The sequence below is a fragment of the Alligator sinensis genome, unplaced genomic scaffold (genome assembly GCF_000455745.1).
Source record: "Alligator sinensis unplaced genomic scaffold, ASM45574v1 scaffold312_2, whole genome shotgun sequence".
NCBI lineage: Eukaryota > Metazoa > Chordata > Crocodylia > Alligatoridae > Alligator > Alligator sinensis.
Window position 1 is genome coordinate 474,810 of NW_005842274.1, and position 15,872 is coordinate 490,681.

General features: G+C 40.0%; 1 protein-coding gene across 10 annotated transcripts in view; it reads right to left on the bottom strand.

Annotated features, from left to right (window-relative positions):
* TBL1X (transducin beta like 1 X-linked) overlaps nucleotides 1-15,872 on the bottom strand; it is a 327,967-nt gene that overhangs the window by 74,654 nt on the left and 237,441 nt on the right. For 7 of the 10 annotated variants that reach the window (XR_003095073.1, XM_025209254.1, XM_025209250.1 and 4 more), the window contains 2 exons: nucleotides 6,257-6,402; nucleotides 1,941-2,190 (listed from right to left, as the gene is read on the bottom strand). Coding sequence is in view for 9 of the 10 variants with exons in the window: in XM_025209254.1 (XP_025065039.1) it covers nucleotides 1,941-2,190; nucleotides 6,257-6,402 (396 nt within the window). In the remaining variant the exon portion in view is untranslated. Of the gene's footprint in view, nucleotides 1-1,940; nucleotides 2,191-6,256; nucleotides 6,403-8,860; nucleotides 8,947-11,630; nucleotides 11,681-12,666; nucleotides 12,781-15,872 lie in introns of all 10 variants that reach the window. The other 3 variants (XM_025209256.1, XM_025209257.1, XM_025209255.1) reach the window with 3 other exon arrangements.

Here is a 15,872-nt window from a genome sequence, read left to right on the forward strand (position 1 = left end):
TCATCCCCTGTTGCCAATACCAGGTCCAGTAAGGCATTCCCCCTAGTGGGACCGTGTACCTCCTGCGTCAGGTGGAGGTCCTGTATGCAGGATAGGAATGTGCGTGAACGGTGGGACTTTGCTGTCTGTCTCTCCCAGCAGATGTCTGGGTAGTTTAGGTCCCCCATGACTACCGCCTCCTTAGTTTTTATGGTCTCTGAGAGCTGCCTCAGGAGCCCCGAATCTAGTTCTTCCCCCTGGTGTGGGGGTCTGTAGCAGACCCCTACCACCAAATCCCTTTCTCCTTGCCCCCCATGTAACTTAACCCACAATCCTTCTACTTTCTCCTCCTTCGATTCCGTCTTGATGAGGGTTGAAGTATATTGCTCATTGACATAAAGCGCAACCCCTCCCCCTTTCTTCCCCACCCTGTCCTTTCTGTACAGCCTATAACCCTCAATATGTACCGCCCAGTTGTGGGAAGAATCCCACCAGGTTTCAGATAGCCTTGCTAAGTCATAGGTGTTTACAAACAGAAAACAAACAGTCTCTCTCATTAGTTCAAACTCTTCTTAAACAAAGAAGGAATGGAGGGACATTACCAGCTGAGCTGTTGATTAGCTCCAAAAGCCCTAAGCTGCCACTACTGTCTGCGACAGCATGTACCACAGCCAGCATGTGGTCCACTAGATAATGCTGAGGTGCCTGTGTAAGGCAGAGGGGATGGGAATCCCTGCTTAGCAGAAAGTGGGGAGGGGAGGAGGAAAGTAGGGGGAAAGCAGGTGGAAGCCAGGCAGATGATGCTGTGCCTGCAGTCTCTGCCCGAGTTGCAGCCAAGGAGCAGAGGCGAGGCGCCAACCCTGCTGTGGAGCAGAAAGCCCTGCCCAGCCCAGAAAGCATGCCAGGATGCTCAGTGAGTCTGATTTAACTTAAATCAGCATGGCGTCTGGGACAGATATTGCATAAACCAGTTTGACCCAAATCAACTAAGCCTGATACTACATTCAACCAGGTTTATCTCAAACCAGTTTCAGCCATTTTCAAAATGGTTTATGTGCACTGAACATCTGTTCTGTTACAGGTTTAAACCACTTTCTGATCACTTAAACCAGTTTATGTGTACCATCTGTCCCTAGCCATGGTCCACAGGACAAATCCAGCCTGCAGAGCCACTTGACCTAGACCAAGTTGCTAGAGGACTTTGCCTGTACGCAATCTATCTGGGGCTGAGCAGCTGGCAGCTGCACCAAATCCCACAGCTGAGAGGCTGTGTGTATATGTGGGAGGGCGGTAAGAGGAGCAAAAGGGCGAGGGAGAAGCAATGGCAGTGTGAACAGAGCTTCAACTTTCCCAGCTCTGTTGAAGCTCCCACCAGCTGGAATCTGCCCCGTAGAGAAGCCAGAGAGCAGGGAAAAATCGTGGTGGCACAACTGCCACCTGCTTGGCCCTGCTTGGGTGAAGGCAAAGATCCCCACTGCTGATGTGCCGCTGAAGGCCCCCGGCCTACATCAAATGGGAGCTAGGTCATTGTTATTGTTTTGTCCAGCAGCTTATAAAGTCTGCTGGTTCTGTCCCTAGATAAACTGGGAAATTCCAGCCAAGGGGGTAGCAATCTGTTCCATGTTATATACAAACTGAATAATCTTAACGTACCTGACAAACTAGAAAATTAGACAAAGTTTGAGCAGCCTACTGAAAGCAGGGGGCATATTTTTATGATTCCTGAATGAACTTGCAGGTATGAAAAGTTTGCTGACACTGGCAAAGGGAATCAGGAAAATATGGAACGTTGGCAGTGGAGCACATAGCACAAATAGGTGACTCTTGTACAGTAACTTTCCTGACTAGGCCCACACTTTCTGGACCAACTGCTCTGCAGTGGTCTCGAGTAGTGAACATTGTGTTGTTTCAAACCAATGTCCATCTGAATAAAGGAAAATCAGCTCTGCACTTTAGCTTACTTATTGCATGTGCCCCATTCTCCTCTCCATTCACAGTGGCTTCTCCGTTCTTTGGTGTGTTTTGCTGGGAAATAGCAGTTGTCGTTGTTCCTGCTGTTGCTGTCGTTGCTGCTGCTGCTGCTGCTGCACTGGCTTGTTGTTGAGCTAGTTTCTCTCTGAATGCCTGTTGCCGGGTCTGAACAACGTCAGGCATCACTGCGTCTATCAGCGATAGTGACTCTATTGGCCTGCCATCAAATACTGTACCATCCTAGGGAAAAAAATAAATGGGGGGGTCTTACAATGAGAAAAATTGATGCAAAGGAATATTAAAGAGAAACCACATGTATGGTTGCATGGGGATACAAGGCTATGTTAAGATTGGGAATCTCCATCTTAGACAGTGCCTACATCTATGATATCAAAGCTGTGCGTGGGAATATTTTGTGTGGGCAGATAACAAGTCAGATATATAAATTATTAGACTGGATGAAAAGAAATAGAGCCACACAAAAATAATGATCTAAATCTTACCAGAAAATTTCACTTGATTTTACAGTCCAAAAAAGGGTCAAGGGTTACTCAGAGAAACAGACATGGTTTTAACTGAGAAAAAGACGGTGGTGTCCCACACCCAATATATAAACAAATCTCTGAAAATACACAGCCAACTATGCAAAAAATGGAGAAGTTAGTGGAGACGACAAGTAAAAGCAAGCTTTCATTTTCCTAAATGATTTTTATGTTAATCCAGAACATTTCTTTGGTTTTGGTTTAAATCCTAGCTGTACAATGAAGAAATATTTTGCCAGATAGATTGTAGCATCTGAATTCTTAGCTAAAAAACTCCTGACTAGAGCATTCTTCTGAACAAAATGACCAACTCTTTGCAGAGATCTCAAATTTTACTGAGATTTTAAGAATGCTGGTTCAGGTAATTTAAAATAATTTGCTGCACATAAAAACAGAGATACCAACATAACAATTACTATAGATTAGGCATAATAAGGAACATTTTCACTTAAGTGACGCTCTATATTAAGAATTTTATCAGTGGAATATGAAATCAATAACTGAACACATGCAAGACTTGGCTGCATGCTTACTGAAATCAATGAAACAAAATTATTGATTTTATGATGCAGAATCAGGGATTAGAGAAATCAATAACCAGGTCTCCTTTTTTGCACTCATAACTTTGTTGGGACAAGTTAAGGCCATTTTAGATGTCTAAGTACTTCCTAAATACCTCCTGTCAGACACTTAGATATGCAAAGTAAAATAGTTGCAGCATGAAGAAGGGGATAGAGTATAAAACTATAACTTTTCACCGTAGCTGGAATGTTAGGATCAACTCCTTGGCCTTTAGTTCATAGATTCATAGATTGTAAGGCCAGAAGAGACCGTGGAAGATTATCAGGTCCAGCCCTCTGTACCAAGCAGGGAAGACAACTGGGGCCAGGTGACCCCAGCAAGGTGACTGTCTAGTCTCCTCTTGAAGATTTCCAGGGTAGGTGATTGCACCACCTCTGGAGGGAGCTTATTCCCCCTCCCTGTGAAGGAGTTTTTCCTAATGTTGAGCCTGAAATGGTCGTCCAGGAGTCTGTGGCCATTGCTGATAGTTTTCCCCGTGGGTGCCCTGGTAAAAAGTTGCTCACTGAGCCCTTGATGTACTCCCCTAGTGTAGCAGTGAGCTGCTACCAGGTCCCCTCTTAGCCTTCTTTTCTTCAAGCTGAAGAGTCCCAGATCCCTCAGCCTTTTCTTGTATGGCTTGCAATGCATGACTCTGATCATATGGGTGGCTCTTCTTTGAACTCTCCCAAGCTTGCCCATGTCCTTGTTGAAGTGCGGTGCCCAGAACTGGATGCAGTACTCCAGCTGCAGTCTCACCAGTGCTGAGTAGAGCGGAAGAATCACCTCCCTGGTTCTGTTGGAGACTCATCGATTGATGAATGCCAGAGTATTATTTGCCCTACTGGGTACAGCATCGCACTGCTGGCTTATATTCATACTGTGGTCTGTTATTACCCCAGGCCTCTTTCATTCATGGTGCTAGCCAGTTTGGTGCCACCGAGCCTGTAGGTATGTTGGGGGTTGCTCATCCCAAGGTGGAGCACTTTATATTTTTCGATGTTGAACTTCATCAGATTCCATTCTGCCCAACTTGCCAGCCTGTCTAGGTCCACCTGTATCTGCAGCCTATCTTCAAGCATGACCATGCTTCCCCATAACTTGGTCATCCGCAAACTTGGCCAGTGAGCTCTTCACCCCCACATCCAAATTGTTAATAAAGATGTTGAAAAGTACTAGACTAAGCACCAACCCCTGCGGTACACCACTGCTCACTTCTCACCAGGATGACACCCTGGTCCTATCCTGCAGCCAGTTTCTCACCCACCTGACTGTCTCGGAGTTAAGTGCACGATCCTCCAATTTTTCACAAGGATATTGTGAGATACTAAAGGCCTTTTGGAAGTCTAGGTATACAATATCAACCTGCTCTTAAGTTTGTGCCACAGACAGCACGCAACTAACATAAAACTTCAAAACAGCAAGCAGCTAACGATTCCCTCATTGCAAGGGATCCAAATCTGGGATGAAGCAACAAAGAGGGCATTCTGGATAAGAAGAGAGAGATTTATTTAAAAAAAATAACTATCAAAGGTCAATCAATATTCTCTGAATGAAAGAAAATGCTGAGGCATTTAAGGTCGCATCTAACCTTCTCCGAAGCTTCAATTAGCAATGAAGCATTTCCAGTCCCATCTACTTATTTTTTGTCTTTTATGTATTGCTTCAGAATTCTGTGGCAATAATTTTATTTGTTATAAAATACAGTGAAATACATTAAGGGACATGGATTTTGAGGCAACTTAATGAAATAAGTTAAATAACACATTCAGACACTAGATACTTTATAATTAGTAAGTGCAGTTCAGGTAAGTTGCAGTGCATCATTTTTACTTCCCTGTGGTTATCAGTGCTAAAAAAAAAGAGGAAAAAAACCCACATGTGGACCCATATATTTGCACACAGACTTCATTGGTAGTGGTACCATTTTCAGAGTCAAGAGATTAGATCTGATTCAAGGGATTAGACCATGTGGTTCTTATTAAAGGGATACAGCAAAATGTTAAGTGGTAGAAAATGAGGTCAGACAGCAACAGATATTTTATTACCTACAAATATATGGTTGTATAATTTGGCATTAATCTCTGATGTCATTGCTTTTATATATCTATGTCTATATCTATATATTGACATATAGATATAGATATATATATCACCTAAACAATATCGTTATCTTTTTTAAGAGAATAAGAAAACCAGACAGAATTTCACTTTTAAAAAGAAACATCAAATACCCAAACCATATATTATAAAATATGTGTCCTTCTTCACCCTTTCTCCAGTCCCTTTTGTCCTCACCCATACTGCTCAGGCACTAACCTTCAACAATAAAGAGACATATCAGCTTTTTATATAAACATTAATGTGTAGTAAGAGCCTGTTTGATTAGTATAGTAACTTAACAAATGTATTTTTGCCGTGCTTTGTTTGATTTCAGTCTGTTTTCACATTGGTCAGCTGGGTGAGGCAGAAGTACTGGCTTTTCTTCTACAGATCTTGTCATATTACAACCAGCTTAAAAGGACATTATGCTAGCAGACAGAGATGTTCTCTTGGTGCTTCTATAATATTAATATATAAATGAAGGATACCAAAAAAATGCTGTATATTTTGAAATGGCACATTCAAAGGTCAAGTTACGTGACTTGCCTAAATTCAACAGAGCCAGGCTTCAATCAGCAAACTCCTTGCTCCTAGTGCCTTGAGCTGTTATACCATTTGATTATGCTTAACTTCTCTAGCACCTGATCCAAAATCTGTTACTAAATGTAAAGGAATTTTTCTGTTAACTTCAGTGGATTTTGGATCAAGTTTCTTGTAGCTGGTTAGCACTTGGAAGTTTTAAGTTACACTGCATGCTTTTCTCACTTAACTTTTTGAAAAACACTTCTTTTATATATCGTAAGGCTCTGTGTATATTTAACTTCCTTATCTAAATACCAGTGACATAATCAAATCCATTTAAATAATTTAACAAATTCTTAGAACAATAACTACAAACTGAAAAGAACCATCTTGGAGCCTTTTGGATGTTTTTTCAGTGAAAACATAGGAATAAAATGAAGCCAATCTATGGAAAGCTCAGAAGTTGTCATGTGCATCTGAACTGTTAAGAGAAACTAAAACATGGGATTTTATATGTCAACTCCTAGCATGTCTGTTATCAGAGAAGTGTACTTTCTCCTTGTGGCAATCAGTATACTTACTTCATTGATGCTGATCTCAGCCTCCACATACTGCAGACCTTTCTGAAGTATGGAGATGAGGGCAGCAGGTGGCACTAGTGTTCCGTTGATGTTGGACTGACTAATGTGACTTTCAATACCGAATGTAAAGGCCGAATGGGAAAAACCTGGAAGCAGAAAAGGAAGCCATGATATGAAATCTTAACTTATCAACAACACACAACTTTTAAAATCTAAAAATAATATTGTTCTCTACTGTGAAATGCATGGAAACATAAATACAAGAATGCAAGTTGATTGAACTGGGTCAAATAGGTTAAGAGAGCCATCTTTATTTCTTGTTGCTCTTCCCTTCAATTGCATTTCATATGCACATGAAATTATATAGAAATGGAAACACACAGAGAGGAAAATAATCAGTGTCAAACACAAATATGCTGATTTTTTTTTTTTTAAGGAAGAAGAAGAATAGGAACCAACCTTGGGGCACTGCTAACTAATAACAATATTACTCCTTTGTTTTTTTTTCTGCCTAGGTTATAGTATCAAGGTGTCCAGAAGCCTTACACTTACATTTCTATCAATGTATAGGTCATATCTGGTCAAGGCATAGATGCAACATATGCAGGAGGGAAAGGGGGCATGTTCTATTACAGAAGATAAGTAATGCTGAATTCTCTTCCTGCAGCTTTTATTACGAGCTATAAACTGACATCTAGAACAAAATCATTACACTACGAATCAACAACAAGATGACAGGGGCCACTCCCATGGATCTATTATATGGAAATGAACAGCAAAAGTGAAAAATAATGAAATAGATTGTGGCACATCAGAAACGACATGCCAATTCACTAGCACTTCTCTGTTAATCATAAACTCCCCATTTCATTTTTGTCATCTTCCTAGGAAGCAGCTGATAACACAGCGCTCTGAACCTCAAATTAATGGACCAAGTAGATAAACTTTTCAAGAAGGCACTGCAGCTGAAATACTAGAGGAAACAGGTCAGAACTGTTACTTCTTACAAAGGAGAGAGCTATGATTTTGCTGAATGCCTGGACTGTGCAACTGTATTCACATGCAGGATGGGGAAGGGAGAACAGGACGCAGATATAACTGAAGGAACCCATTTATCACCGCAATATCTCCAGAGCATTATTCTAACATTAGAAGCCTTGGGGAAACCACCCTTGCACTGTCTCAAACAGGAAGCACCCTAGCACTCTCCACCGGCTAGACGACTAGGAGGAAAGAACAGCAACTCTCAAATGAAAATACTTCCGTTAAATTGAGCTATTTCTTTTCCCCTGTCAACAGTGGTTTCATTTATAGTTTTGTTCGTTAAGGGATTTCCCCCATATCAATGCTCAGGCTGACAATATGTAGGCAGGGGGATGGGCTTACAAGTTCATGCCAACATTTTAGGAAGGATGCTCTATCATTTATTTATTTTGGCTGAGATTCTTTCACAATCAATACAACTATAATCAGTTATTTAGATTAGGAGCAGAAACAGATGAAGAAATATAATGCTCCTATGAGCATTAAAACTGGGATAGCAACTTCTCCTTCCCTCTCTCTGTCTCTTCTGTTATGTTGGTTGCCTTCTTCTCTTCCCCCTCTTGATTTCAGCTATGCCTCCTCCCCCATGTCCCTTTGCATATCTCAAGAGGTTCACCACTGATTAGATGCATAGTCAAAAGTGACAAGCAGTGAAGAGTAGTGTAACTTGGGGTGATGCAAAAATAAATAACAACAAAGAGAACAGGCAGCCCATGTTGGAGACTGTTAGTCCAGGGACTTGGCCTTACAATATTCACTAACCACTGAAATCACCACATGTATATTATATCCAATAATCCACACAGCGGTCTTACTTTATTTGAAACTTGTGCATATTCTTCTGCTACTCCTGTCAGAACTGTATTATGGATACGATAGCGCATATAAATTGAGACTAGTCAGATGCATAAATTTGGGGGCCATAAGCATTACATTTTTTTTTATTAAAGAGGCCTTTGTTCTTTTGACAGATTAAGATTTTTAAGCAGTCTCTGAAGAAGTCCAAAAACTGGTGAAAGTAAAATTAACTCTTGAATTACTGAAGGCAATGATGAATATAAACCTACTACTGTATGTGTATGAGAGGCTTCATTTCAAGGATGTCAGGCTCATTCAGCTATATAGGCTGGATCCAGATCACAGGGCTTCTCACAGGCCAGATGATCCATCTCTGACAACAGCGTTAAACCTTGTAGCTACCATTGTATCAGCACATCTCCAGAACTGAGGGAGTTAATTCCACTGCTGCTTGCTCCTCCTATGCACCTTTCCCTGTTGCTGATTTAAGTTGCCAAAGGTGACCAAACCAGTTTTGGCAGAGGCTAAGGTCAGGGAAGGGAAAGCAGACAGCAGCAGGCATTAACTTCCTGGATTCCAGAGCTATGCTGATACAATTGCTTACATAGGTAAGGCGATATGCCCCATGGGCTGCATTACACTCATGGCCATGGGTTATCCAGCCCTGTGGGCCAGCTGACCCACCTTAACAGGTCACATGTGGCCCATGGGCCATATGTTTGACACCCCCGAGCTACACCAATACACTTGTTATTACTGCACCTGTTATTTTGCAATTTTGGCTGTTGGCTGACTGTAGGTTGCATCTTGGGCCAGTAGATGATAGCTTATAGGGATCCTGGTTATCTCTGTTTAAAAATCACAAATTCTCTGATTAAAACCCTCAAAATCTGCATTTTTCTGTGACTGAAATGAAACACCACTATATATATAAGTATCAGCTGAACACAATGTTTTATTGATATACGTACAATTTTAAAGCAGTTTGGAAGCCTACCAGTACCTCATCCACTATAATAAAATTAATTCTAAATACAGTATAACCTCTCGCATGCTCGTGACCAAGCACCTTCCAGAGATTTGAAAATGCCGGGTTTTTTAAACTGTCTTGGCAGCTGGTCATGGAGCGGGGGAGAGGGGTGGGGGTAGCGGTAGCTGGTCCTGGAGCAGCAGTTGCATGCAAAGTGGCAGCATGGGGTGGTGAATGGCGGCAGCAGCTGCTGCATGCAAGCTTTCCCCTCTGCATCCGGGAGAGTGGGGTGGGGGAGCAGCAGCCAGTCCCTAAGTGGCAGGGGGAAGTGCCAGATTTTTGATATCTGGATTTATGAGGTTATACTGTACCTATAATTTTTGGCATTTGATTTTGGGTTTTTTATCATGGAAAATCAGAGCTCCCCTGCCCTATTCTCTCACCAGGATGTGGGTCCAGCTGTGGTTGTCCCCCCACTCCCCTGCCACTACTTTGTGGCACTAAGCAGCCCTGATATGCTGGTGCCCTGTCCATGCCCACTTCAGGCTCCCTGCCCTACTGCTCTTTCCCCAGGGCCTCTGCAGCCCAGTAGGCAGGACCTGGCACAGCAGGGCAGATTGGGACCAGGTGAGGAAGCTTGGTGCTGCCGCTGGGAACTCCGTGCCACCATGGCGAAGCATACCCTACCTGATTAAGATTTAAAACTTAAATCTCAAAACTGTAAGTTTTTAAAAAGGAATTAAAAAGCAAATCAAATCAAACCAGTTTCCTTGTTTCCTATGTTTCTCAGGAGAAGTTTATGAGGACTTTCTGAAAATGGACATTTTGGGCCACTGGGATAAGGTGTGGGATTCTGAAGTGCAACACATACACCAGGAAAATTGTAAGAGAATCTGCGCACACAACAGGTTTCCTGTGACACTGCAAATAACTTGAGCTTTGCTTTTATGGTTACCCAATGTCATCAAGTCTCTTTGATGTATGTGTGTGAATTAACACACATGTGCACAATATTACATAGTAGTGCTGTATCACTATATCAGCCTTATGAAGTGGTGATCTCAGAACAAAGGCATTTTTAAGTCCTAGTTGTTTAAATAGTCACATTACAAAAACGAACTTTGGCACTTTTCTAATGTTCTTAAACCCACATTAAGTAGCACACAACAAAAACCTGGAACACTGTTGCCTTGATTGATTACATGCAGGCTGTCAAGGCAGCAGGGTTGGGGGGAGAAGGAAAGCAGAGAGAAAATACTTGACAAATTGGTTCCTTAAGATACAATGTGATGAGGACAACATGAACTTCTAAGTCGGGACATAGTAACAGTGCTCAAAAAAGTAGGGCAGAAAAGCTGTTGCCTTTCTTTCCCCAGGTGCACAGCTTCCTGTAGCTTGGATTTCATTATCTGATGATTTCATCATTGCAGTAATCCTGTATTGTTCCAAAAAATATTCACTTGTATTCCGGTTGCACCCAGGAAATAATATTCTAATATATTAATTATTATGCAGACATAATAATAAGAGATGGTGAACCCTTAATGGTCAGTGTTTATCTTTAAAAAAGGATTAGACACATTCATGGAGGACAGGTTCCTTAGGGGATTTATATAAAGCAATCAGGGATGTATCATCTGACATCTCTAAACCAATGATGGTTGATGCCATGGAAGCAGTGACAGGGGATGGATCACTCTAGCCATGCTCCCCTGTTCATACACTCTCACTCTCCGAAGCATCTGCTGTTTTCTTTGGGACAGAGTTCTTGTAATCTTAATTATGTATAATGCACCTAGTATGTTTTTGGCAATGCAACATTGCACTTGCAAAACATAGGTGCAACAAAGAAAATCATGCTATCATACCAGTCTGTCTTAACTGAGAATTCCTTCCATTTGTAGTTCTAATTCTCAGCTTGATTTGCCAGTTAAGGATTTTTCTTTAAAAATATACAAACAAGGTGTTATTGACTATTATCTGTCCTAGCTGATCTAGACTCAAGTAGCTGACATTCTTGTTCTGATTCCTTTAACTCTGTAAACTGCTGTCTTTTAAAATTACAGTTTTAGGACATAGGCATTTGAACAAGCTACTGAGAGGTAAGCTAAGGAGTGAAATTACAGCATGCCAGCTACTCCTTGGTAACTGTCTCTGTACATGCTCTTTTCCAATGGTAAAGGCAACACATAGGTAATTATTGGACAGTAACTAAACTGCTGCAAGTTTACACCCTAGCTTACCTCACATTACCTTGTTCATATGCCCATAACCTTACACTGAAATAGCTACTGTACCTTCTGCTGCCTTTGGACAGGTAACCAGAACTCAACTCTTCAATAAACAGCTGTTTGGGAGTATTAAGTTCTAAATTACTACAGATTTGGGCTGTTTTTTCAGAGCTAATGGGTAGGAATGATTGAATTATTTGTTTAGGCTAAGTTTTTCTTTCTGTTTCTAACCTACTAGGGAAATGACTTTATTTACTAAATTTACTTACTATAACTTTGAAAAGAGTTAATAATACAAAATTCAATCTCAGGTTATTTGCAAATGATTTACCTTAATTTTTTATAAGGTGTGATTTGTCACTTAAGTCTCATTATCAGTCTCTGAGTGAATGAAATGGAAATATAAACAGTAAATTGTGCATTGCATTTAATGAACATTCTCGTTCCCACACAATTCCAAGTTCATATGAAGTACCACCATTATAAATTCAGTCCCACAAATGTTTGCATAACCCAGGCTACCAGTACAGCTTTGTCTACAGCAGTAGTTAGACCACTTATGGAGGCTTGTACTACCTCATTTGAATTACTGAGCCTCATTATGTATCTCAAGCAGTAAGAACTGATATCTTTAAATTCAAAGATCCTGGGTTCAGTTCCCACAGACCACCTAACAAGGGGATCTGTTACATTTGTGAATTGTGAAAAAAAAGAAGGCATGCAATCCATCAAATGAAAGAGCCTACTTGAGTTGTGATAGAGTATTTGCCAACTTCTTTTTTTGCAGATTTTACACAGCTCTAATTATAACTAAAGTAATACAGTATATTCAATTTTACTTATTTTTCAATACTACATATATTTCATAGAACTGCTGTATTGCTTCACCCTTCTTCATCTCTCAGATAGCCTTTTTGTTTCCTTAAGACTACTTGGCAGGTAGCAGATACAACATTGAGAGGGGTTATAAAATGATTAAAATGACTCCTAGCTTTCACAGCCAGTTTCCAACTTCTATAGTGGGATCCTGGCAATTTTGAGTTCATAAATACATTTCTTCTAAAAACAGCATATTATCTGGTACCAAGACTGAAGTTTACCATTGTAAAAAAAATGTGTTGGGGTGGAATATATACTAGGGAGCTGGCTAGCACTTCAGCCTACAGAAAAAAAAAAATATATGGGCATGAGGTGGTGAGCGAGCACTGTCTTTATTTCCACACATGGGCCTATGTACAACCTGCATGAGAGATTTAGATGCATCAAGCACAGGCACTCTACAGAATGCTAAGTGAGTCCAAAGAAAGTGGCATTCAGGAGGACAAGACATCCCACAGTCCCATCTGTGGTTTAACCATGTCACCAACCCTAAATAACTCCAAAGCTGCCAGCACAACTGCTTGAAGAGCTTGCCAAGAAACCAGATGTAACTGCTGGAAAATATCTTCCACAGTCTGATATCTGGGTCTTGGGAGCACCATCTAAAGATGAAGGAAAAGAAAGAAGACTGGTATGATGTGAGGCTTAGAAATAAATAAATCCTACCACCACAGATTAAAAGAACAGAAGAATAAATAAGATCATTATCCCCAAGTACAATGCATAACTATACTTGGAAGTTGAAAACAGGTATTTTGAAGCGTGAGATTTACTGGGCTAGGGAGGGGAAAGAAAGCACATACACTAAGATACTTATTTGCAAAATACATGTAAAGACCTCAATCCGTGTCTGCAGCCACTGGAATAAAGTGCCTGTCTTGGAAACATTGTACCCCCATGATTAACAGAGGGCCATTGGAGCATATGACTTAATGTTGCTGTCTAGGGCCCAACAGGACCTATATTTATATTTTGCACTGTAGTGGACTACAGCCTCCATTTGAAATTGTAATATGTTCCTGTTTAGATGATGAATTGTCAAAGACAATTACTAACAAGTATGTAGGGCCACTAATCCTTTTGATTCCAAATCCCTCTGTATCATAGGGCAGTTATGGAGTCATTTTTTTAAAATAGATCGCAGTGTGGGCAGACCAATGGCATCACACGTGGATCCCTGGATCTCCCCTGCCAAGAAACTATTTAGATGCAGTTAAAGTCAGTTTGCTGCTTAAAGCTACTGCCTGAATTCTATTTTAATGCTGATGATGGTTAAAAAGGTAGGCAAACATCCTAAACCACATCTTGTTTATTATTCACAGCAGACTCAATTTTTCCTTCAAGCTGAGTTATTTCATTCTCTGTAATATGTCCTAGAGTGCCCCTCTCCTTTTTGGCAGCGCCTACTTATTTCTGAAGACTTACCTTAGTGATTACATAAAGGGCTTAACAAGGACACACATTAGCAATGTAAAATAAGAACTGCAGTTGAAATATATTTTTAGAAAATCTGCTGAACAATAGGGCCTGCACATTTTTTTTTAAGATTAGGGTTGCTCAACCATTAAAATGATTTCCAGAACCCTGGGAAATGTGTCCTGTATTACAAGCTTTTTCACAGTCCTGGGGAAATATAAAGAAAAGATCCTACACTGTAGTTTATGTCAGTTGCCAAAATTATAGTGTGCATAGTTGCCCTAAGTTTTGTAGAAGCAATTATTCACAAATATTAAAAGTTACACCCTTCTCCTTGGATACCTGACCTGCTTAACAGCTGCCAAGAATTCAGAGTGAACGTCTGCTACCCTAAATTATTTAATTACATGCCAAAGAGTGCTTTTGGCAGGGTTTTTCTTTTTCAAGCAGAACACATTGGAAAAGATTAATAAAACTTGGAAGTGATCTTTTGATGAGCAGTATTTGGCTCTTACTGTTTCCATCTTTTTGAGTAATGCAAATTAATTAAAAGAAAAATGTGATAAAGGGAGAAGGCAGAACAAGGAGAATGGGAAAGATTTTTTACTTCATTTTAAAAGCAAGGCTTCCTTTTTACTCACTCCATATAAATTAGTCTGACAATGTGCAAATAAATGTCAACACAGATCTATCAGCAAGACTTGGGATATTTTCCAATGGCTACTGCAACACCTCTCTTACTAGATTAATGAGAATGTTATCACCTTCCAGACCTGCCCTCTGCACCAAATGTCAAAGGAGAGGATGTGTATTATTACATGACTCATTTTAGGTAAAGAGATCATATTTAGCAGGTTTTGCCCTGAGCTCTATTCTTGCATCACTTATAATAACTACTTGCAAGCAGCCGTGACTAGGACATCACCAGTGATGATCAATGAGCAAGAAAGGATTTCAACACTACAGGTTGTTGTAGTAGCGTTTTTGTTCCAAGACTGTAAGCCCAGACCTGCACTACAAAGACTTCCAGTACATCAATGTCTGTTGAAGTATAATGATGCAAGATTTATAGCTGATACAGCTATGCAGGAAAAAGTCCTGACTCTAAACTCAGAGCAATTTTTGTAGCATACCTTATTTCACAGGGATCCAGATTAGGTATGTCCATATTAGAAAAATTTAGCCTGAAGCTTATCTGGCCTAAAGCTGGGGGGGGTTCTTTTGTTCTTTTTTAATTTTTTAAAAATTCATACAGTAACCTCTCCCCCTCTTATTCATCTTCCTTTTTATATGTGTAACAATCCTTCCAAAATAATTTGTCAGTTTAATAATTTAGTAAAAACAACACAATAGGTAAAACCACATTATAGAGTAATAAATTACAAAGGTACAATTGTTTGTGTGAATATAATGTGAAAAATGGCCATATTTGCTAAGTGACTGAGATCTAATGCTTTATGCCAAGTTTTAGCCAAAGAGAAGTTTAAACAGCCAAGATCTGTAAAAAGATTTAAAAGGAAATACCAACTAAATAGAGTTCTGCAAATGTCACAAGGAACAAGATAGCCAGTGTATTTTATTTCTTTACAGAAACCTGCTAAATTCTAAACTGTTTTTTTTGCATGATATTTTAAATGGCCTTCCTTATGTAAAAAGGAATAAAAGTGGAAGAAAAAATACAAAGGAAAAAGCTATGAAAGGTCTTACAATACATCTATTCACATATATATGCACCTATGGTGCAAAGTAGATATCAGAGCACATAACTTGAAATTTACATTCTAATAGACAAAAACTTAAGTGGGGCAATTTATGACCAAACTGATGTCCTCTCACTGCTGTAACACAAGAAGCATCATCTCTTTCATTCCTATGTCATTTGGATTGTGTCAGCTATGACTTTTGTGTTGCCAGAGCTTCTGTGAAAAAGTGTACAATGTAATCAAGATGTCCACATTTTTATATGATATAAAGATGCTCTCAGGTTAATTGCTTCTAGTTACAGGAGGTAGGTAAAATGATTGCAAATCATTCACCATTGACAAAATCTGAATCCCAAACCAGCTTTGATCGTAAATAGATATTAGTATGGTGACTTCAGTTTAGTAAAGCTCATTGATGTCTAATTCCATTCTGGAACATGTAAATGTATTCAGTATTCGCACATTGAAAGACAGTGGCCAGAAGAGTGAAGAGTTATGTATAGTAATATAGTTTTACTTCAAGATATAGATTTTTCCCCCATTAGGTAAGAAAATAAAGTCTAAATTTGAATGAA